The sequence below is a fragment of the Phoxinus phoxinus genome (genome assembly GCF_949152265.1).
Source record: "Phoxinus phoxinus genome assembly, chromosome: 21".
Lineage (NCBI taxonomy): Eukaryota > Metazoa > Chordata > Actinopteri > Cypriniformes > Leuciscidae > Phoxinus > Phoxinus phoxinus.
This window is the reverse complement of record NC_136896.1, coordinates 20,926,591-20,950,528: the sequence shown is the minus strand read 5'-3', so window position 1 is coordinate 20,950,528 and position 23,938 is coordinate 20,926,591. Positions and strand designations below refer to the sequence as shown.

Genomic DNA, 23,938 nt, shown 5'->3' with positions numbered 1-23,938 from the left:
TAAACCACCCATGAATATTGAGTGTTTCACACCTGAGAAAGACAAAGACCCTCCCATAATGGCCCTATTAGGTGCTCTCGGGGCCTATCATTATTAAACCTTTATTTTTTTTTACAGGCAAGTCATTAAGAACAAGTTCTTATTTACAATGGCGGCCTGACAAGTGGAATAACCACTTAGGGAAAGGGAAGGAGGGCTAAAATAAATACATTAAGAGGAACATTGCACAAAGAATGAGGAGATATAAAAAAGAATGGCTTTTTGATTGTTTGGATTTATTTACAACACAACATAATCCAAAGATACACAACAAATGACAAAAAAGCACATTATTTAACACACTGAACTAAAGACAGAGACTTAACCAGTCACACACCTTTGTGCCATTCCTGAAACTTACTTATCTGTCATTTTCAAGGTGTTTGATTTTTCACTTTACAATGTTCATGCTCATGTTGAAGTCAGCAGGACTCATCAGTGGGGCATATGGTCCCTAAAAAAAAGAATAACAAAATGTAAACCAGTGAACATGCTGATATCAAGAGAAACTATGGCTGCACGATTTTGGGAATACATTTTAGATTTGTTCTGGTTACAATTGCTTTTTAAAATGTACAAAATACACACACATATATATAATAAACACCAGGTTTGCTGTGCCTTGTAGGCATATATGTGCAGGGCTGCATAAAATAATAACAATAGTATAGCAGGCATCGTTAAAAAGGAACACTTCAGTAACACTGCACTAGAGAAAAATATATTGATTATCATATATTACTTCAAATGATTACAATCTATATGATGTTATGAAATGAGATTGGAGTAAAAACATGGTGCGTTTTGCTTTTCAAACGTACATCGCGCGTGTAGAGAACATTTACTGAAGCATCGAGCAACAGTTCAATGGCAATGTGAAGTTTATGCAACAATAACACTAACTAATATAATTCAGAATTATTTCTTACCTTAAAATCTTTCTTGTCTTCAAATCGCATTCTTCTTCTGATGTAAATCCAATAAGCTCACAGCTAGCGTGTCTTTCAAACTTGGCGAACAGCAGAGGACTGATGAAGTTTGGCGCTTATTTGTTTTTGAGGTAAAGAGCGGGTTCGCGTGACGCATGGACGATTTGCATGTCAATATCTTTTGCGCGTGTGGGTGTGGTCACATTAAAACTAGTGAGCAAGCATTAGAGAAACTGGATATCTTGTTGGTTTTATACAAATGACTTAAACAGAGAATATTTGTTTTCGTTTTGAATCAGATAATTTAAAACTACACACTTAAATGTTTATAAAGATAGCTCATAAATGTGTGACAAGTATTCGCTGAGTTTTGTTTATGTTTAGAGACCTGCTCAAGATAAAAAAGTTCACGAGACAGAGAGGCAGAAAGCACACCCTGTTTAATTTCTTTAATTTACAAAAGCACAACAACAATAATAATAATAATAATAATTCATTACATTTTGACACTCAAAGTGCTTTACATAGAAGGGGGAATCTCCTCAACCACCACCAATGTGCAGCATCCACCTGGATGATGCGACGGCAGCCATATTGCGCCAGAACGCTCACCACACACCAGCTTACTGGTGGAGAGGAGACAGAGTGATGAAGCCAATTAGTATGTATATATGGGGATGATTAGGAGGCCATGATGAACAAATTTGATCTTTCGAAAGACATCCTGGGATTTTTTGTAACCACAGAGAGTCAGGACCTCGGTTTAACGTCTAGTATAGTGTAGTAACGGTATAGTGTCCCCATCACAACACTGGGGCGTTAGGACCCACACAAAGTCATGTGTCTAGTATCTGTAAAACCGCTTTCTTCCATCTTAAAAATATATCTAAATTACGTCATATGCTCTCAATGAATAATGCAGAACAATTAGTTCATGCGTTTATGACCTCAAGGCTAGATTATTGTAATGCTCTACTGGGTGGTTGCCCTGCACGCTTAATAAACAAACTACAGCTGGTCCAAAACGCAGCAGCTCGAGTTCTTACCAGAACCAGGAAGTATGACCATATTAGCCCCGTTCTGTCAACACTGCATTGGCTGCCTATTAAACATTGTATAAATTTAAAAATATTGCTGATCACTTACAAAGCACTAAATGGTTTAGCTCCGCAGTACTTGAGCGAGCTCTTAACGCATTATAGTCCTTCACGTCTACTGCGATCTCAAAATTCCGGCCAGTTAATAATACCTAGAATATCAAAATCGACTGCTGGCGGTAGATCCTTTTCCTATTTAGCACCAAAACTTTGGAACAGTCTTCCTAACATTGTCCGGGAAGCAGACACACCCTGTCAGTTCAAATCTAGACTAGCAAACACATAACACATTATAGACTTCTATAATTCAATGTTAGGCTGCATAGTTTAGAACAGCCGGGACCGGGAACACTTCCCGTAAATCCTGATGTACTTGGTACATCATTAGAAGGATGGCGTCTACGCTAATATTAGTCTCTCTGTCTATCCCGAGGTTTACCGCTGTCTACCGGAACCAGGCCGTATCCAGATCTGATGAAGGACCAGTGCCAGGACACGACGACGCCGCTGACCTGAAGTGTCAACCAGTCTCTCCTCCTCTCCACTCCGACTTCAACCAACCGGAACTGGACAAATACTCTGATTCATTCTGAACTCCTGACCTGTAATGCTCCTGAATCATAATCATCCACTGTTCACTTATTGGCCAGAGGAGAACTGCCCCCCGACTGAGCCTGGGTTCTCCCAAGGTTTTTTTCTCCATTCTGTCACCTGATGGAGTTTTGGTTCCTTGCCGCTGTTGCAGTGGTGTAGTCTACGTGATACGCAGGTATACGCCGTATACCCACTAGGAAATGCCAAGTATTTCCGTATACCCACTAAAAAAAGCTTGAGGATACGTAACAACTTCATTTTGTGACAGAACTTTCACACTTTCATTCATAAATTCACCGCGTCTGTGTTTGCAATGGACACAGATCAAATCGCGGAATCCACTCACAACTGTATAAAGCAGAACGTCACGGAATTTGGTCATTTTTTTTGAATGAATAAATCAAAAGTAGGGCTGTACAATGAATCAAATCGCGACTAGTGTCTGTGAATATTAAAAACTCAAAGAGACAGCAGTTGTTCAACGCGTCTCTGTGAATGAGCGCTCAATGTGTGCTCACTGCTTTACTACACACACACACACACACTGAAGCGCGCGTGACTTCGCGCTCGTGGTGTTTTCAGCGCTTCACTGTAGCTATGAGGACATGATGTAGGCTACACATGTGAACTTCATCACAGAGCTGCTATGAGAGTCACTTCATGACAATTTCACCATTTCATTTGATAAAACTATCGTCATTCATTCGTAGCCTATCATACACACACAGAAACTGTAATGTCTTTACGACAACCTGTCAAAATAAAAGTTCGGTATAAACTCAAAGAAATTATGAAAGAAATTGCACAGTAAAATGTTCTGTAAAATAATAATAATAATTAAATCTATTACAACTTATTTTAAAAAGGAATATCACACAAATTTTCATACATGTTTTAATTTAAAAAACAGTAAACTTGCCAAAACAATAACACCATTTTCTTTCAAAAGCACCCTTTCTAAAAGTAAATTTGTATTTGTGCCTATAATGTTTTTTTTTATTATTAGTATTGTCAGCTGATAAAACCTGTGCTTCAGGGACCATATTCATATAACATCTAAGGCTAAATGTAGCTCTTTTGCTCTTAACTGGCTGAGATAAATGGTGATTAACAATAAACAGTAGAAAATCAGTACAGTCTCATCAGCTGTAAATTTCATTGGCTGTTAAAGTCTAGTGTTGCTTATAATAAATTGACATGTTGATAACACTTAGTCTCATAATGCTCTCAATTACATGTCGTTGCATAGGCTACTGTATGCATTAGTGAGTGTGGTGGTGCTTATGGGGTGATGAGACAGGTTAGGCGGGGGGGGGGGTATAGGGGGGGTCACAGTATACTCACTACAAAAAACTAGACTACACCACTGCGCTGTTGCCTTGCCTTCTGGCTTGCTTAGTTGGGGACATTTAATATTCAACAATATTATAGATCTGCCTTAAAGGTGGACGATGATGAAATTGTTTTTTGTATTATTTTCATGTTATCACTGTGAAGCTGCTTTGATACAATCTGTATTGTAAAAAGCGCTATATAAATAAAGGTGACTTGACTTGACTTGACACAGACCACAGGGTGAGCACCCCTGCTGGCCTCACTAACAAGTAAGTACTAACTGAGTAAGTACACTTGTTCCCTTTCTTTCAGATATTAGTATAATTCTGTTTACATATTCCGGTTTTGTCTGGGCAATATTACTTTTAGTGATTGAAATACAGTTTTTTTGTGTAATAAACATGCTCACAGTTGTTTGTTTGTTTTACAGACAGCTATAAAGATGATGGTGATCATCTGACACCTGTTGCAAAGAGGGCCAAGACAAACATTCAAACAAGCAACAAGCAGTCGTATCTGTCATGGAAAACAGGGACTGACATTGATATGGTTCCACAGACTCTGAGATTCCTGCCTGCACAGGAACCTGGACCACAACTGAGTCCTGCTGACACACACACTCCCCAGAGTCTCTTTAAAAAAAAAATCTGAGAATGCAGTGTCAACTCTGTGCCACAACACCAATACTCAGGCTGCTGGTGCAACTGCAAAGGGCCACAAATATAAATGTACTGATGTCAGCATCAGTGAGATGTACTGCTATATTGGGCTGCTGTTTTACATGGCCATGGTGAAGATGAGCTCCATCAAGGACTACTGGCGGCAAGACAGTCTTTTCTCTTTGCCTTTTCCTGCCACAATCATGTCAAGAGACAGATACTGCACCATTTCATGGTGTGCACATGAGTCACCCAGATGCAGATAAGGATAATAGCAGAAAGAGGGGCACACCTGAACATGACCGTCTTTTCAGGGTCAAACCTCTCATGGACACTATCCGTCATGCTTGTAAATTCATCTATCACCCTAAAAGAAACTTAGCTGTGGATGAAAGAATGGTGGCATGCAAAGCACACACAGGTATGACACAGTACATGAAAGCCAAGCCAACCAGGTGGGGTTTCAAGTTGTTTGTTCTTGCAGACTCATCGAGTGGATACACTTTGGACTTGTCTGTGTACACAGGAAAGAACAACTTTCCCATAGGCCATGGACTGTCATATATTGCTGTAACATCTCTTTTGGACTGTAAAGTTTTAGGCTCTGGGTACCATGTGTACATGGACAATTTCTACACAAGCCCAAATCTCTTAGGGTGTATTCACACCTGCCTTGTTTGGTTCGATTGAATCGAACTCTAGTTCGTTTCCCCCCTTGGTGCGGACCTTTTGGGCAGGTGTGAATACAGCAATCGAACTCTGGTGCGGACCAAACAATCGAACCGAGACCCAGCTGAAGAGGTGGTCTCGGTACGGTTCCAAACGAACTCTGGTACGGTTCGTTTACGATGTGAACATGAACCGACCCAATATCGGCCCAATATCAATATCGACCCAATATTGTTCATTCAAGTGCGAAAGAGAATTCCATTCCGGCGCGCTGTCTGGCCACACGATACTGTTGCGCGTCTTTCTGCGCGTCGTGTGTGCATCATTGGCAGTGTTGTGCATGAACGTGTTCACTGAACGCGTTCATATTTTCCCCGAACGCTGAACGAATCACTTTGAACGTGAACGAGAGATTTTTCGAGAGAACTCATCTGATTTTTTGTACATAGCATAGCCTATTTGTTAGGATTTTAGTATCATAATGATTAGGCTAATAAATGCACGCACAATTATCCGTGAACTTGATTTGAACAAATGCCTTTCAACTTGTGTGTGCAAAATTCAGAATTAAATTAATGTGCAGAAATGTGTACAAATAGAGAGTAGGATATGTAGGCCTACTATACTGTTGTAGCCATTTAAAAAAGCGCGTTTCATATTTGTTAAAATATTATAATGTTATTTTTTTTTTCCATTTATGTTGATTTATGAAAAGTGAACAGCACGACCGAGATAGGATGCGCAATATGAGACATGGAGCGGGTCAGACATGATTTTGACCGTTGAAGTTGAAATTGTTATAGAAAGCCTTTCTTTAAAGTGAATTTCGTTTTGTATAAATTGTATCTTAATTTTAATACATTTTTCATCAACCAATTGCCTGTATTTAATGAATAGGCCGACAAAACAAATATAACGGAGGGAGGCGCCCGCGCGCTCACTTGCACGTAAACTAGAGCACATCCTAACTTAACGAAACTCAGTGTATGCCTCACACAGACATGACAAATACATCAAATACACAAAGCTTGAAATGTCTTTAAACGAAATAATTCAAAACGAAAAAAGAAAAAGGCTACTATCTGATTATGTAATCCATTATTAGGCTTAGCCTATTTATGTGCATTTCTCTCTAAGCGCGTTCACACGGAGATGGCGATCGTCAACTTCATCTTTGCAGCCGAGTCAACACTTTTAGAGAAAACACTTGTTTATTAATAAAAATCAATACACGCGTCACCGGATTTACAGATGCACGCACACATATTATTTCGAAATAACGAGACAGTAAAAGAACAAATAGCCTATTGCAGTAGCCTACGAAATATCTCCAAATTTATTTTTTATTTATTTTTATATTTTTTATATCTCCGAGCCTTTTTTTTGTTGCACTTCCTGATTTCCCTACTTGAGAATCCTTGTCCAATGAATGGACGACCTTAGCACACGTGTGGTTTTGTTTACACATTTTGGTTCACTTGCAAAAAGAGCAGTGTGAAAGCGAACCGTACCAAACAAAAAAACAAAACAAAATATTTGGTCCGGACCAAAGTAAGTGAACTATCGGACTTTCCTGGTGTGAATACACCCTTAAAAGACTTGTTTGCAATGAAGTTTGGTGCATGTGGGACTTACAGGGACAACAGGAAGGACTGCCCTCGGAATGCAGCTAATTCACTCTCTAAAAAATCCGCCAGGGGATCCGTCAGGTGGATTCGGGATGGACCTCTCTTATTTGTGAAGTGGATGACACACGAGGGGTATCTGTCTGTTCCACCATCCATCCTGCTTATACAGGAGACACTGCGCAGAGGAGGGTGAAAACACAAGATACATGGAGGACAAAGACATTTCCATGTCCTGCACCTGTGACTGCATACAACAAACACATGGGGGGTGTTGACCTGTCTGATCAGCTGATACAGTACTACACTGCACAACACAAAACAATGAAGTGGTACAGCAAGATCTTTCTACACTTCTTGGACATTGCTGCCACCAATGCTTTCATTATCCACAAAAAGCTATGTGGTAACATGACCCATAAAGAGTTCATGTAACAGCTTATTGCAGAGCTCTGTGGTGTGTCATAGAAAGTAGCACCAAAACAAACCAGCAGTGACCATATACCCATTCCAGGAAGCCCATTCCTCAGATGCAAAGGATATTTCCACAGTTGGTCGCAAGAGCTGTGTGCTTTGCAAAGTACAGCTTGGTAAAAGGCAGGGCACACCTTGGAAATGCCAGGCATGCAATTCACTTGTGTCTTCAGTTGAACAGGAACTGTTTTCAAAAGTGGCACAAAAACATGTAACTGTAGTCTCAAAGCCGTGTGCTGTGAACTGTTCCCTTCAAAGTTTCTTGTCTCTGTGTGCACTGAACACTTTAAAAAAGAAAATTCACCTTGCACTGTCTCTGTTTGTACTTTTGGCCTGAATGTTTCTTTTGAACTGTCTTTTGTAAATAAATTCAGCCTTGTAGAGCACAAGAGACTTCTTTAAAAAAATTACAGATCTAAAACTTTTGAACGGTAGGGTAGGTCTAAAGTTTTTATGTAAAGTTTTTATGTAAAGAAAATGTATAGTTAGATTTATACTGTTAAATTAAACTTGATTTTGTGAATAAACTACAAACAATACATTCAATCATTAAGTCTCCTCACATTCATTCTCTATAGTTCCCTCTGTCACATTCCTCATTGATATTCCTAGGGGAGGGTCTTTGTCTCTTCGGGTGTGAATCACTGCATTATTCATGATGTGTCACGCCTCCCCGCATACAGCCATTCTGACACAAAAGTGTCTTACAAAAGTTAAATGACTATATTGTTTTGTATGAGTGAGAGCTCAGGATATATTTCACATACTATTGAAGAAAAAACTCTAGGCTACAAGATGCAGTTCTGAAAAGTCTTGTGAACAAATGTTTACTATGTGTTATATGGCATTATTTCAGTGACTTAACATTTATTTTTTCCAACAAACACACAAAAATTTTATTTTCTCATAAATACACACATGTACATACATGCGGCTCACATATATTGTAGTCCTGTTTGTGCTGTACAGTGCAATCAGACATTAGCCATTAATCTGTTTTAAAGCAACTGAAATGTCAAGGCATGTCAAAACTTCCAGAGGGATAAACTCCTGTGAAACAAGAAGTCATGGCTGGACAATTTCATGTTCCAAGTCACCCTTGTGTGCTAAAAAAGGTAAAAATGAATGGGAATATACTTCAGAGATATTTTACTTGTAAAAAATTCTAGGGGTACCAATCATTGTGCCCAACGTGATTTGGAGCAAAACATTTATTTCATAATGTGATTTCCTCCCACTTTTAATTATTTTACTTCAATGAAAGGTTAGATTTTTGGCAATTTTTTGAATGAAAGATCAAAAGTATAAACAATGCAGATTTATTTTTTACAGCCAGTTTTGATCATATTTACCAAGGGTGCCATTAATTCTGACCATGACTGTATATCATAAAAACGATATGTTACAATTAGGGCTGTCAAAAGATTAATCGCATCCAAAATAAAAGTTTGTTTTTACATAATATATGTGTGTGTACTGTGTATAATTATTTATATATATAAAAACACACACAATCATGTATATATTTAAGAAAAATTGGTTATATTTATATATAAAATATTTATATATAATATTAATTATATAAATGTATATACAGTATATAAATGCAAATATTTCTTAAATATTGTATATACATGAATGTGTGTGTATTTATACATAATAATTATATACAGTAGACACACATATATTATGCAAACACAAACTTTTATTTTGGATGCGATTAATCTCGATTAATCTTTTGACAGCCCTAGTTACAATCAATCAACATTTATTTGTTAAGAAAATTTACAGTTACAGACAAAATATTAATGTTTAGAGAAGATTTCGTTGATTAGTTTTGGATAGATTATAAAGTTTTTAATATATTTCTGCTCATATGTTAAAGGTACAATATGTAGAATTTTTGCAGAAAAATATCCCAAAACCACTAGGCCAATGTTATATATTTTGTTTAGTTGATTACTTACAATATCCCAAATGTTTCTAACAATTTGTAAATCGTGAGAAAATTGCGATTTTAACCAAGGAAATGGGGTGTGTGAGCAGGGGTGAGGGAGTCGTCAGTCAATGGCGTCATATCCACGTTACCCTCGGTTTCCGCTTGTACTGCCATAGTAACCATGGCGACAGACGTGGACAACTGGGTTATGCCTAGCAGGAGGCTCACGCTGTTGTTGTTTTGTTCAAACATTACCACCGGACCATGGAAAGCAGACTTTGAGACAAAAAGAGGACTAAAACGAAGATCAACATCTTTCGAGATGCCGAGAGGTCTGCGACTAACTTTGACTTGACAAAGACAAAGATGTTGCATGTACTTTATTAGACAGGTGAGCAAATGTACATACAACTAATCAATGTTATTTAGTTCAACATGATGAAATGTTAGAATATGATCTGTATGTTCTTTTAACCCCCTGGGGTCGGCAATCACGCCGGCGTGATTTGCGCGTTTTTTTTCACATAGCAGCTGAATAAACTTAAAATACTCCGTCATTTGTGGTCATACAGACTTAATAAAAATGAAAAAAGAATCTGTGAGATGTCTACTTTTGTATGTGTCCATTTACAATCAAAACAAAACGTTGTGCTTTTGTAAAATAAAGAAATTAAAAAGGGTGTGCTTTCTGCCTCTCCGTCTCGTGAACTTTTTTTTCTTGAGCACGTCTCTAAACATTTAAAAAACTCAGCGAATACTTGTCACATATTTGTGAGCTCTATATATTTATAATCATTTAAGTGTGTAGTTTTAAATTATCTGATTCAAAACGAAAACAAATATTCTCTGTTTAAGTAATTTGTATAAAACCAACAAGATATTCAGTTTCTCTAACCCTTCCTCATTAGTTTTAATGTGACCACACCCACACGCGCAAAACATATAGAGATGCAAATCGTCCATGTGTCGCGCGAACGCCCCCATTACCTCAACAACAAAGCGGCAAACTTTATCAGTCCTCTTCAGTCGTCGAGTTTGGAAGACATGCTGTGAGATTATTGGGTTTACATCTGAAGAAGAAGATCGCGATTTGAAGACAAGAACGATTTTAAGGTAAGAAATAATCCTGAATTATATTAGTTAGTGTTATTGTTGCATAAACTTCATATTGCCATTGAACTGTTGCTCGATGCTTCAGTGAATGTCCCCTGCACGCGCTGTGAGAGTTTGAAAACGCAGTCGCGCGACGTGCGTTTGAAAAGCAAACCATGATTTTACTCCAATCTCATTTCATAACGTCATATCGATGTAAACATTTGAAGTAACATATGATAATCAATATGTTTTTCTCTAGTGTAGTGTTACTGAAGTGTTCCTTTTTAACTATGCCTGCTATACTGTTCTTATTATTTGATTCAGCCCTGCTGCAAAAAATACTTTCTTAGTTAGTATTTTTGTTTTGTTTCCAGTCCAAATATCTAAAAATTCTTAAACCAAGAAGTGTTTACTAGAGAAGTAAAATGACATAAGAAATTCTATTTTGTTTTAAGATAAAAAGAAAGTAATTTAAGTAATTTTTGCTTAAAACGAGCAAAATTATCTGCCAATGGGGTAAGCAAAAAATTCTTGGTTTCCATTTGAATTAAGATTTTTTTTCTTGTTTTCTATTCGAATTCAGATTTTTTTGCTTACCCCATTGGCAGATAATTTTGCTCGTTTTAAGCAAAAATTACTTAAATTACTTTATTTTTATCTTAAAACAAAATAGAATTTCTTATGTCATTTTACTTCTCTAGTAAATGCTTCTTGATTTAATAATTTTTAGATATTTGGACTGGAAACAAAACAAAAATACTAAGTAAGAAAATCATTTTTTGCAGTGCAGGTATATGCCTACAAGGCACAACAAATATATATATATATATATATATGTATATATATATATATATATATATATATATATATATATATATATATATATATATATATATATATATATGTGTGTGTGTGTGTGTGTGTGTGTGTGTGTGTGTGTGTGTGTGTGTGTATTTTGTAAATTTTAAAAAGGAATTTTCACCAGAAATCTAAAATGTATTCCCACAATCATGCAGCCCTGGTTTCTTCTTGATATCAGCATGCTCACAGCTTTTTTATATATATATATATATTTTTTAGGTAGCTACCCGTCCTGCTGACTTCAACATGAGCATGAGGAGGTAAAGTGAAAAATCAAACACCTTGGAAATGACAGGTATGCACTATGTTTCAGGAAAGGAAAGGTGTGTGACTGGTTAAGTCTCTGTCTTTAGTTCAGTGTGTTAAATAATGTGCTTTTTGCCATTTGTTGTGTATCTTTGGATGATGTTGTGTTGTAAATAAATTCAAACAATCAAAAAGCCATTTTTTTTTAAATCTCCTCATTCTTTGTGCAAGGTAATGTAATGATAGTGCCTGAGAGCTCCTAATAGGGCCATTATGGGAGGCTCTTTGTCTCTCTCAGGTGTGAAACACTCAATATTCATGGTGGTTAACGCCTCCTCGCATAAAGCTTTCTTACACAAAACATGTCATACAAATTTTAAATCAATATATTGTCTTATCTGAATGAGTATTCAGGATGATTTTCACATAGTTTTGGAGCAAATATTCTAGGCTACGTGATACAATTTTCAAAAGCCTTGCGACGAAATAATTAGTTTGTCTTTCATGACATTATTTCAGTGACTTTTTTTTTGGTCATTTTCACAAACCACGCATAAATGTTATTATCTCAAAACTACAAACTTTTACATACATGCTGCTGACATATTATTGTAGCAGAGTTTGTGCTGAATGCAGTGTAATAATACTTTAGTCATGAAAATGTCACAAGTAACAGAAATAAGCACAAATGTTAGAGCATGTCAGAACACCTCCAGGACCCAGAAAACACCTCAGACCCCTGAGGGTTAATGTTGATCTAGCTTACTGCTAGTCTCATATAGCCAAGAAACAACCTAACTAACAACATTCAACCACTCAAACACTCAAACATTCACACCCTGCTTCATACTACAGTCATGTTAAAAACATCAATGTATTCACTCATCCATAAAAGATCCATCAGCTTGACGACAAGATCCATAATTCCGCTTAAGGCGAGACACTACAGGTGAATAGGGTAAAATTTTTAACTAGCAGATATCACCATGAATTGCCTTACCAAACAAAAAGTGTCTTACAAAATTTAAATAAATCTATTGTTTAATGTGAACGATTAGCCCGGATGATTTTCAGATCATTTTAAAGTAAACACTCTAGCCGACAACTTCCATTAGTCAAAAGTATTGTGGGAATATGTGAAGTTGGTCGTTTGTGGTCTTATATCAGAAAATTTAAATTTGAGTTTTTTGAATAACCACGCATAAATAATATTCTCTCAAAAATGCAAACATGTACATACATGTTGCTCACATATTATGATAGCCATGTTCGTGCTAAATAGAGTGTAATTACACCTTTGCCATTAATATATTTATACGCAACTGAAAAAAATACAAATATCAGGGCATGTCAAAACATCTCAAGAACCCCAAAAACACCTTAGACCCCAGAGGGTTAAGATGAGAAAAAAATGTATTACAAGTTTTCAGTAATATAATGTTTAAATATGCAAATTAGGCAATATCCAATTAAATATGCACAAATTTGCATATATTAAAAAAAAACTAAATCTGAGTATTGGATAAAGCCAGGTTAAAAATAATTTTTTCATTGTGTTCACATATTAGATGGGAGAAAAATTACAGAGGGATTTATGGATATCTACTTTTGTTATCCTGTAAATAAGAATATACTTTCAATAGCCTTAAATTATTTTCGGATGAGCTAGGAATAATATATTTACAAATCCCTCAGTAAATGTCTTCATAATATAACTAGGTAAAAGACTGGAAAGTTTGGTGTATATAGGTGCTACTGAAGTGGAGATTTCGGACTTCATTTTCATGTTTTCATTTTGAGAAAACAGGCTTTAAAGATTTATCATCAGCCAATGAGATTGCGCATTCAGCCCTTTTACTTTCACGATTGGTTGCTGATAAAAAGAAAATTACCATATTTGGATCCGACAGCATTGTACCGGAGAGAGAGCTTTCCAGCGGTATTATGTGATGACAGGGAACAGACAGTGATCGCGGAGCAGCGTGTTGATTTAGAACCCCAACTTTTGTTGAATTTATGAGAAATCTACAGACGCAAACAGACAAAGTGTAAAATAAAGACCTAAATATGTATTTCAGACTTTCTTTCACCACAAGTCTGAAAGAAGACATGTTATTGAAGACAAATATCCAAAAATCTCAAAATTGACCAGTAAAAACCCCCCGATGTTTTTGCCTTCCGTGTCTCGCCTTAATGCTTTGCGTCATCAATATACGCCTTTGTTATTCTAAGAGGTTAGCGACCCTTGGCGGCGAAAAATCCTACATATTGTACCTATACTACATACTACATACCAATATATAGTATGTGATGTTTTGTCAAAAATAATGAAGCTATATTGAATTATCAACTAAGATGTTATTTTAGCGTTTGTTCCAATGTCTATTCAAACTAATGAATCATTGACTTTGAAATACATCTGATAAAATGCATGCTTTTTACAAAGAAAGATTACACTTGAAATATTGTTAAAATTGTAATTTTTGTTTATTTACAAGTGAAAACTTTTTTAATAAAATACCAAAAATATATATTTACAAGGTAGATGTAAACAAAATCTTAATAAGTCAATATAAGCCTTCTTATTAAATTATTTATTATTGTGTTTTATTAGTGACAAATTTGGGGAGAGGATACATATTCCAAAACTTTCTGAAAATACAGTATGAGAATTAACTGCACAATTACTAAAAATGTTTACGTTGGATATTATACAATTTGCATGTATACAACATTTGTGGAAGACACATTTTTTCAAGATGTCTCCAACTCTAACTTTGAACCAATTCTGTAGAATGGTCCATATTGTAACGTTGAAATTCACTGAAGACGAAGATGAAGATAATTCCAATGTTTATTAAACAAGAACTAACAGAAAGAGCCAACAACAAGAAACAGTGTGCAATGCACAAACAATACCGGACACTAAACTGAAGACAAGCAGGAACTTAAATACACAGATGATGACGAGACAATGACAGTCATCTGTGAAGTCATCTGTGAAGAACATTAGTGTCCATGGTGATTGATGACATTCAGGTGATAGGTGATCAGGTGATGTCCGATAGTGTGCAGGTGGGATGACATGACGGATGCTGGGAAGTGTAGTGCCGTTGAGGTGTGTGACAGTACCTACCCCTGCGGAGGGAGGGGGCTCGGGAGGAGGACAAAGAGTAGGTGAAGGGCAGACAGAAGGCAGGAGGGACCAGGGCGGAGCAGACTGTGCAGGCTACTAGGGCAGAGCAGGTTGAGTAGGTGGCCAAGGAAGACCAGGCTGTGCAGGTGGTCAGGGCAGAGACGACGGAGGGAGGAGCCATGGAGGAGGCAGGGCTGACGACTCCAGGGGGCTGACTGACGGGGCTGAGTAGGTGGGAGAGGAGACCAGGGTGGAGCCGGAGAGCCGACGAGCCCCGGTGACGATCCGGCGTGACATGGCGAAGCCACTGGCTCTGGCGACTGAGGTGCAGTCGGGGACACAGAAGGGCATGGTGGAGACAGAGGGAGTGAGGACCAAGGAGGAACAGAAGGGAGTGAGGAGTCCAACGGAGCCTGGGGGACGAAGGGATGATGCTTAGCCAGAGGAGTGCAGTGCAGAGGTGAAGGTAGGTCAAGGGGTCCATGGTGGATCCAGGGGTACGAGGGAGCCTGGCGGAACTGATGACCTGATGGGCCACGGTGGAGCTGAGGGAGTTACATTTACATTTACATTTAGTCATTTAGCAGACGCCTTTATCCAAAGCGACTTACAACTGAGGACTACAGCAAGCGAGTCATCGTGAAGAGGCAAAAAATAACACAAGAAGTGCTCAAAATACAAAGTTCTGGCATTGCTCAGAGTAGCATAAGCCAAAACAAGGGAGGGTAAAGGAGAGTTTTTTTTTTTTTTTTTTTATGTCAAGTGCGCACGGAAGAGATGAGTTTTCAGTTGTCTTTTGAATGTGGTCAGGGATTCTGCATTCCGGATGAGGGTAGGGAGATCATTCCACCAGCAAGGAACCGTGAATGAGAATGTTCTGGAGAGTGATTTTGTGGCTCTCTGTGATGGTACCACGAGCCGTCGCTCATTGACCGATCGCAGGCTTCTGGTAGGGATGTAGACTCGTAGGAGCGAGTGAAAGTAGGAGGGAGCTGAGCCTGTGGTCGATCTGTAAGCGAGCGTCAATGCCTTGAACTTGATGCGAGCAGCGAGTGGTAGCCAGTGCAGAGAGATGAACAGAGGAGTGACGTGGGCCCTTTTGGGCTCGTTGAAGACAAGACGGGCTGCAGCATTCTGGATGATTTGTAGAGGTTTAATTGCACATGATGGAAGACCAGCCAGAAGAGCATTGCAGTAATCAAGCCTAGAGATAACCAAGGCCTGGGCGAGAAGTTGTGTTGCATGCTCAGTCAGGAAGGGCCTGATCTTCCTGATGTTGTGCAGTGCAAACCTGCATGATCGAGCTGTCTTTGTGATGTGGTCTGTGAAGGTCAGATGCTCATCAAATGTTACTCCAAGGTTTCTGACCGACCTTGATGGGGTGATTAAAGTTGAATCTAGCTGGATAGTGAAGTCGCGCTGTAGAGATGGATTGGCAGGGAGGACGAGAAGCTCAGTCTTTGCCAGGTTGAGCTGCAGGTGATGTTCCTTCATCCATGCCGAGATGTCCGCCAGGCAGCTTGAGATACGTGCAGCTACTGTGGGATCATCAGGTTGAAATGAGATGTAGAGCTGGGTGTCATCAGCATAGCAATGGTAAGAGAAGCCATGTGCCTGTATGATGGGTCCCAGTGATGTGGTGTAAATGGAGAAGAGGAGCGGTCCAAGAACTGAACCCTGAGGAACCCTTGTAGTCAGTTGATGTGTTTTGGATACCTCGCCACTCCATGCGACCCTGAAGGACCTACCTGTGAGATAGGACTCAAACCAGTGGAGAGGAGTTCCTGTGATGCCCAGTGATGAGAGGGTGGACAGGAGGATCTGATGATTCACGGTGTCGAGGCAGCAGACAGATCCAGGAGAATGAGAACTGATGATTTGGAGGCAGCTTTTGCGATCCGTAGGGCTTCTGTGACTGACAGCAATGCAGTCTCGGTTGAATGCCCTTTCTTGAAGCCAGATTGGTTTACGTCTAGTTGGTTGGTCAGAGAGAGGAAGGATGTTACTTGGTTGAAGGCAACTCATTCAAGTGTTTTCGCAATGAATGGTAGGAGAGAGACAGGTCTGTAATTCTCTAAGAGTGATGTGTTTAATGTGGGTTTCTTAAGCAGTGGAGTTACCCGAGCCTGCTTGAATGCTGTAGGAAAAGTGCCAGTGTGGAGCGATGAGTTGATGATGTGTGTGAGTGCTGGTAGAAGTGTGGGAGAGATGGCTTGTAGAAGGTGTGAGGGGATGGGATCTAGAGGGCAGGTGGTGGGGTGACTGGAGAGGAGAAGTTTAGATACTTCTTCCTCGGTTAGTGGAGAGAATGAGGAGAGAATGTGTTTGGGAGTGGGAGGGGTTGGACTGGGTTCCTGTGTGTGTGGAGCTGAGAACTGATTGCTGATAGTTGTTGTTTTGTTGGTGAAGAAGTTAGCAAAATCATCAGCAGTTAAAGAGGAGGTGGGTGGTGGTGGAGGTGGACAGAGGAGAGAGTTGAATGTCTTGAAAAGAGTTCGTGTGTTAGCGGTGCTGTTGATCTTGTTGTGAAAATAAGAAGATTTTGCAGCATGAACATCAGCAGAAAAGGAAGAGAGCAGAGATTGATACATACTAAGGTCAGTTGTGTCTTTTGATTTGCGCCATTTCCTCTCTGTTGCCCTGAGTTTAGTCCGGTGTTCACGAAGAACCTCAGATAACCAGGGGTTAGAGGGAGTAGTACGTGCTGGCCTGGAGGAGATAGGGCAGATATTGTCTAAAGAAGAAGTTAAATTGGAGCATAAAGTATCTGTTGCGGTATTAACATCCAGAGATGAGAAGTGTGAGTGTGAGGGAAGAGAAGATGACACAGCAGAGGAGAGATGGGAGGGAGAGAGTGAGCGCAGGTTTCGTCTGAAAGTAACTGGTAGGGGGGTTGGTGGAGCATGGGTAGTGAGTTGTAGATTGAATGTAATGAGGAAATGATCAGAAACATGGAGAGGTTTCACCAAAATGTTGTCTGTGATGCAGTTGCGTGTGTAAACCAGGTCCAGTTGGTTGCCTGATTTGTGAGTACCTGAGGTGATGAGCCGTTTGAGATCGAATGAGGCTAGGAGAGCGATGAAGTCTGTTGCATGCGGCTTCTCTAGATGAATGTTGAAATCACCAAAGACTACAAGTGGGGTGCCATCCTCAGGGAAAGAAGACAGCAGCACATCCAGCTCCTCTACAAAGCTTCCCAGTTGACCTGGGGGGCGATATATGACTACAATATGGATCTTAATGGGAGATGTAAGTGTAATAGCATGATATTCAAACGAGTAGTTATTGCAGAGAGAGGAGAGAGTTGAGTAATTCCAATTGTTAGAAATGAGAAGACCTGTGCCCCCACCCCTCCCAGACTGGCGAGGAGTGTGAGAGAAGGAGAAGTTTTTAGAGAGAGCAGTCGGGGTTGCTGAGTCTTCTGGACAAATCCAGGTCTCAGTTAAGCCTAAAATATTAAGAGTAGAGTGAGATGCAAAGGCTGGAATGAAGTCAGCTTTGTTGACTGCTGACTGACAATTCCATAGACCCATAGAAATAGAGAGAGGTGTGTGAGAGGATGAGAGAATGGGACGCAGATTAGCAGTATTGCGCTGCCTTCTGTGCGTGATGGGAGAGCGTCGTCGAGAGACAACAGGAATGTATTGAAAACACATAATTAGTAGGGAAATACTATACCAGTGTGAAAGGAAGAGGGGAGAATAGGATACTTAAGTGCCTTGCAGGTGTCCTTGCTCGGTGGAGTCGCGCAGGTAGAGTCGATGGTCTTTACCCGAGTCGGTCTTCACACGAGGAGAGCTGAACGCTTCCGCGGCAGCGCGCACACTACAGATATATAGTGCTTTCAAACGCCTGAGTGAGGACAGCTGCTAGTCCAGCAATTAACACAGCCAAAGTAAATAATCCGAAAATGGGAGAAAATCGAAACTGCCTCTATGGACAGCTACACTTAAGTGCTATAAAATTTAAACTGCAATAGCCCACTTCTCAGACGCGGCTGTTATATAAAGTAGTCACGCGTCTAATTAAAATACAGATTTGTTTGAAGGTAAAAATGTACAAGTAACCACAGAATCGAAAATAGCCCTACTTTCTGGAAAATAATACACTAAACAACAAGAGAACTGAATATTAAGAAAAAAACCTCTTGCGCGCTCTCGTTCTTCACGCAGACTGACGCTTGTCCTTAAGAGCCAAGAGTTAAGAGCCAAGGACACGGAGTCCTGATCGCGGAGGTCGGAGGCGGAGACCTGTAGTATGCTGAAGGAGCATAACAGGGAACTCTGGAGACTGTATTAGGTGAAAGCACATTCTCTCCTGGTGCTGGTTAGTGAAGAGACAAAGAAGAGAGGTAAGGTGGGTTACTTTCCCAGGAGCTAACGGTCTTCCATCCAAGGCTGTCACATTAAGGGGGGAGGAATTAGGTATTAGAAGGGATCTGGAGACTTTTGGCCACGGATATCCATGAAGTTCCCGCTTGCACCGGAATTAAGCAAGGCCTGGAGTTGGAGTTTTTTGTCTCCCCAAGTAAGTGTGAGGGGAAGGAACAACCCAGAGTTGGAAGGTGAAGTAGTGCGTGTTACTCCCGTTACAGTCCTCTGTTGCCTGTGCGGGACTGCGGGTTTCCCGAGAGCCAGGGACAGGCGGAGCGAAAATGGCCATAAAATCCACAATATAGGCAACAACGCTCTCTCATGCGACAATCTCGTTAAAGGGAAAGTGTGTAGTTTTTTAAGTATTTTATTAACTAAAATCAATGTCTTCATTCATAAATATGTCCTCAATGGTGTACAATTACCTCTCCCAGTGATCCGACTTATCCTCGTATGCGAATAACTTTCTAATATTTACATGGGACAGACAACTCCACGGAGGCTACCATGTCGTTCCTCCATCTTGAAAAACTATAATAGCAGAGAGAGACAAAAAGAACTAAGCAACCTCAACGCGTTTCCACAACACGTTTTCGTCCAGAGCCAGCGTGACGTGACTAACACCAGCTGAAGCGGACAATGAGAGAGGCGTAATGCGTGTCACTGCCCCGGTAAATTTGAAAGGTTGCACTGCACGCTAATTCATAATTCAGGATCATATTCATGCCGAGCCACAGGAGAAATGCCAAAATTGAATTTAAAGGGAAACGTGACTGGCGAATTCAAAAACCGAGGGTAAATAACAGGATAGCTTTACCCAGTTGGAAAGAGCTAATGAAGGAGAAAGACTTTGAAGGGACTCTGAAATTGCCTGCTTTCTTCTCGACGGGAAAGTCAATGTTTCCCTGGACAAATACTCTGATTCATTCTGAACTTCATACACTGTTCACTCATTGGCCAGAGGAGAACTGGCCCCCGACTGAGCCTGGGTTCTCCCAAGGTTTTTTTCTCCATTCTGTCACCTGATGGAGTTTTGGTTCCTTGCCGCTGTTGCCTTACCTTCTGGCTTGCTTAGTTGGGGACATTTAATATTCAACAATATTATAGATCTGCCTTAAAAGTGGACGATGATGAAATTATTTTTTGTATTATTTTCATGTTATCACTGTGAAGCTGCTTTGATACAAACTGTATTGTAAAAAGCGCTATATAAATAAAGATGACTTGACTTGACTTGACTTGAATGTTACGGTCCAAATTACAAGCTTTTTTTTCATTGCTTGTTAGTATAATTCATTAAATGGGCGGCATAACAGTAGAACATGGAACGTATAATTAAACTCGACGAAGGGCTATTGTTGTCATAGCTTCTTGGTACATAAAGGCTACCGTAGTTGCAACACGCATTTGAAAACCTAGAGAGCACTATTCGTTTGAATGCAAAATACAATTTCACCGCTAGATAAGAGTAATTCCTACACACTGTCCCTTTAAGAAGGAGAAAGCAGAGTCCTACCCAACTGCATGGCTTCTGAAGAATCTTGGGGCACTGGTAGCATTTGAACAGGAGCTGGGCTGGCAGACAGTGTGGAAACAGACGGGCGGTGCAGATTTCTCTCCCTCAGGCGATTATCCGGCCGGATTGCTTGATCGAGAAGAGTCTCGAGTTCACGGGCAGGTTCTCTGGTAGCCAGATGATCCTTGATCGGCTCAGATAGTTCAGGAAACACACCATGAGGGCCTCATCGTTCCAGCCACTCCCTGCTGCAACTGTCCGAAACTGTATGGTATATTCAGCAGCGCTGAAATTATTTTGTCGGAGGGTGAGAAGTCTCTTAGAGGCTTGTCGGCCGCTGAGAGGGTGGTCAAAGACTCGTTTAGATGCCTCTTCGAATGTTGAATAACTTGAACTGAAGAGCGCCTGTGCCTTCCAGACCGCTGTTGCCCAGGAGAGAGCCTTTCCGGAAAGGAGGGTGATAACATACTGGTTGCAGTTCAAATGTGAGAGAGAATTGAGTCAGGAACTCGTCACATGCACTGGGATCACCCGAGAAACGTTGCGGTGGAGGTAGGCGAGGTTCAGCCAAATGAGAGAGCATTCGAGAATCCAGAAGGGGTATAGAGGCAGCATTAGAGGCTGGAGTGGAGGGCAGCCGGTCATATATCTAATGGATAGGAGACATGAGATCAGTCAGCACATGTTTGCTGTGTTGCTTAGTGTTTAGCCATCAAAGACCCTGTCTCTGACTCAGCTGTCTCGTGGCGTTGGAAGGTGTTGAACACAATTGTCAGACGGTCTCTTTACGTTGAATAAAAAGAGTTTATTAAAAAAAGGAAAAGGGCAAAAAAATCCCTTTCTTCAAGGCAACCACAAAAATAGAAGCATATCCTGACCAAAAAGTAAACAAAAATCCAAAAGGAGAAACAACAATCTCTAAAACACAAACTCAGGAAAAAAGGTTCTTAACCCTCTGGGGTCAGCAAACACGCCGGCGTGATTTGCGCAATTTTTTTCACATAGCAGCTGAATAGATTTAAAATACTCCGTCATTTATGGTCATACAGACTTGAAGCTAGGGTAGGTAATCCTGTTCAGAAACATTTTTTTTGTTATACTGGGTGAAATGGTCCTTCCATTCTGATAGTAGTCAATACATTATGTGTTCAGAAAAAGGAATGAAAAAAATCTGACCTCTGTAGCAGCTGTAGGACAGTAAAAACTCTGACCAATCACTGCCATTCGGTGCGAATGTAAAGAACCAATCAGATGCCTTCATGTCTCGTGCCCGAGCACCACTGCGTGCACAGCAGTGATGCGTGGGTCAATGTATAAACAACCCGCACCCGACCGACGTTTTCAACTAACCCGCCCGCAACTCGGACCGCAAAAAAAAAGAAAGAAAATATTGTACCCGACCCGCTTCCTGACCCGCGTTTTTTAAAGTAGCTATAGTAAATGCTCATCGCGTCATGGGCCATAGACGGAGGAACTAGGGGTGCGCATTTTTCAGAATGCTGTATGATATAGCCTAGTGTTTTGTAATAAAGGCTTGATTTATTAATTTATTTCGTTTCATTTTCTTAACAATTAAGATGCTGCATGTGTTTATCCAGTCTAATCGACGTGTGTTCAACGCGTTGGGAAATCGGACATTTTGTCCCGCGTCAGCTTTTATTCAAAAGTTAATAACGCGCTCAACATTCAAAAGGTAAATAAGGATTTCCCACTTTCATCTGCAGACTGCTCGTGCGTCATCCTCGCGCATTCAGCCAATAAAGTGTAGACCTATGTATTTCATTGAACATTGTGTCTAGTACTATATAAATTACAAAGGTAAACGACCCGACCGACCGCGACCCAAATATCATTAAAAATATTTTTGGATGACTCGTAACCGCGGGTAACCGCAGGCACCCGCTCAATTTGGATCAACCCGCGCATCACTGGTAGGTACATGCAGCTGACTCCAAATCATACCCGTCAACATTTGGGTACTAAAATACGGGAGTATACGGGACCAAGCCCACGAAGAAGCCATACTTCTCGTGGAGTGCGCTCTAACACCCAAAGGGCACTGAATGTCTTTGGATGCGTACGCTAGAGCTATCGCGTCTACTATCCATCTGGATAGACTCTGCTTCGAAGTGGCCAGTCCCTTGAGACGCCCACTAAACGAAACAAAAAGCTGCTCCGTCTGTCTGAAAGCAGACGAGCGCGACACGTAAGCTCTCAATGCCCTCACTGGGCAGAGAAAATTATCGTCCGTATTGTCCCTGGTGACCGGAAGGGCAGACAGGGAAATAACCTGCGCCCTAAACGGTGTGTTTAGGAATTTTGGAACGTAACCATGCTTAGGTTTGAGCACGACTCTGGAGTCATTAGGCCCAAATTCCATGCACGACGCGCTCACGGAGAGCGCGTGCAAGTCCCCAACGCGCTTCACTGAAGCGAGAGCCAGGAGAAACACCGTCTTGAGCGACAGGTGTTTCAAATCAATCTCCTGAAGAGGCTCAAAAGGAGGACCCTTCATGGCGTCCAGCACCGTAGAAAGGTCCCAAATGGGAACAGTGGGAGGTCTGGGTGGATTAAGTCTCCTAGCTCCTTTAAGGAACCGAATGACTAAATCGTTCCTTCCTATGGACTGGCCGTGAGCGGTTTCAGAAAAAGCCGCTATAGCCGCCACATATACTTTGAGCGTGGAAGGGGATCTCCCATTATCCAATAGCTCTTGTAAGAAGGACAAAACCTCTGTTACTCCGCAGTCTGGGGGTGACGTGCCACGAGACGTGCACCAGCCAGAAAAAACAGACCATTTAGACGCGCGTAGACGGAGCTCTAGCCTGTGTGATCGTGATCAGCACTCCCTGCGGGAGGTCAGTGGATACCCGTTGATGGCCCACACGTGAAGGGACCATAACTCCGGGTGAGGATGCCAAATCGAACCATTTGCTTGAGAAAGGAGATCCCTCCTCAGAGGCACTGGCCACAGGGCGGTGCTGGCTAACTGCATCACAGCTGGGAACCAGGGCTGATTCAACCACAGCGGTGCTATCAGCAGCACTGAGCATCCTTCCTCCCTGATCCTCTCCACCACTTGGGTCAGGAGGGAGACAGGGGGAAAAGCATACAGCGGGCGGCGCGGCCACTGATGAGCCAGCGCGTCCCTGCTCTTTGAGTAAAATTCCAGACAGTGAGCGTTTTCCGGAGACGCAAAGAGGTCTACTTCCGCTCTGCCGAATTTCTTCCACAACAGTTGCACTGTGTGTGGGTGTAACGACCATTCTCCTGCCGGAACGCGGTTCCTGGACAGTACATCTGGTCCAACATTCAGGTGTCCTGGCACGTGTGCCGCCCCTTAATGAAAGG

At 40.9% G+C, this 23,938-nt stretch overlaps 2 protein-coding genes across 3 annotated transcripts in view; both read right to left on the bottom strand.

The window, feature by feature from the left end:
- plxdc1 (plexin domain containing 1) overlaps window positions 1-23,938 on the bottom strand; it is a 245,503-nt gene that overhangs the window by 18,884 nt on the left and 202,681 nt on the right. The window lies entirely within an intron of this gene.
- LOC306989040 (uncharacterized protein) overlaps window positions 16,720-23,938 on the bottom strand; it is a gene marked incomplete at its 3' end in the record, with an annotated part of 978,518 nt that continues 971,299 nt past the window's right edge. The window contains exons 2-3 of the mRNA XM_079594359.1: window positions 18,036-18,695; window positions 16,720-17,903 (exon numbers count right to left, since the gene is read on the bottom strand). Coding sequence (XP_079450485.1) covers window positions 16,720-17,903; window positions 18,036-18,354 — 1,503 coding nt within the window. The 5' untranslated portion in view covers window positions 18,355-18,695. The remainder of the gene's footprint in view (window positions 17,904-18,035; window positions 18,696-23,938) is intronic.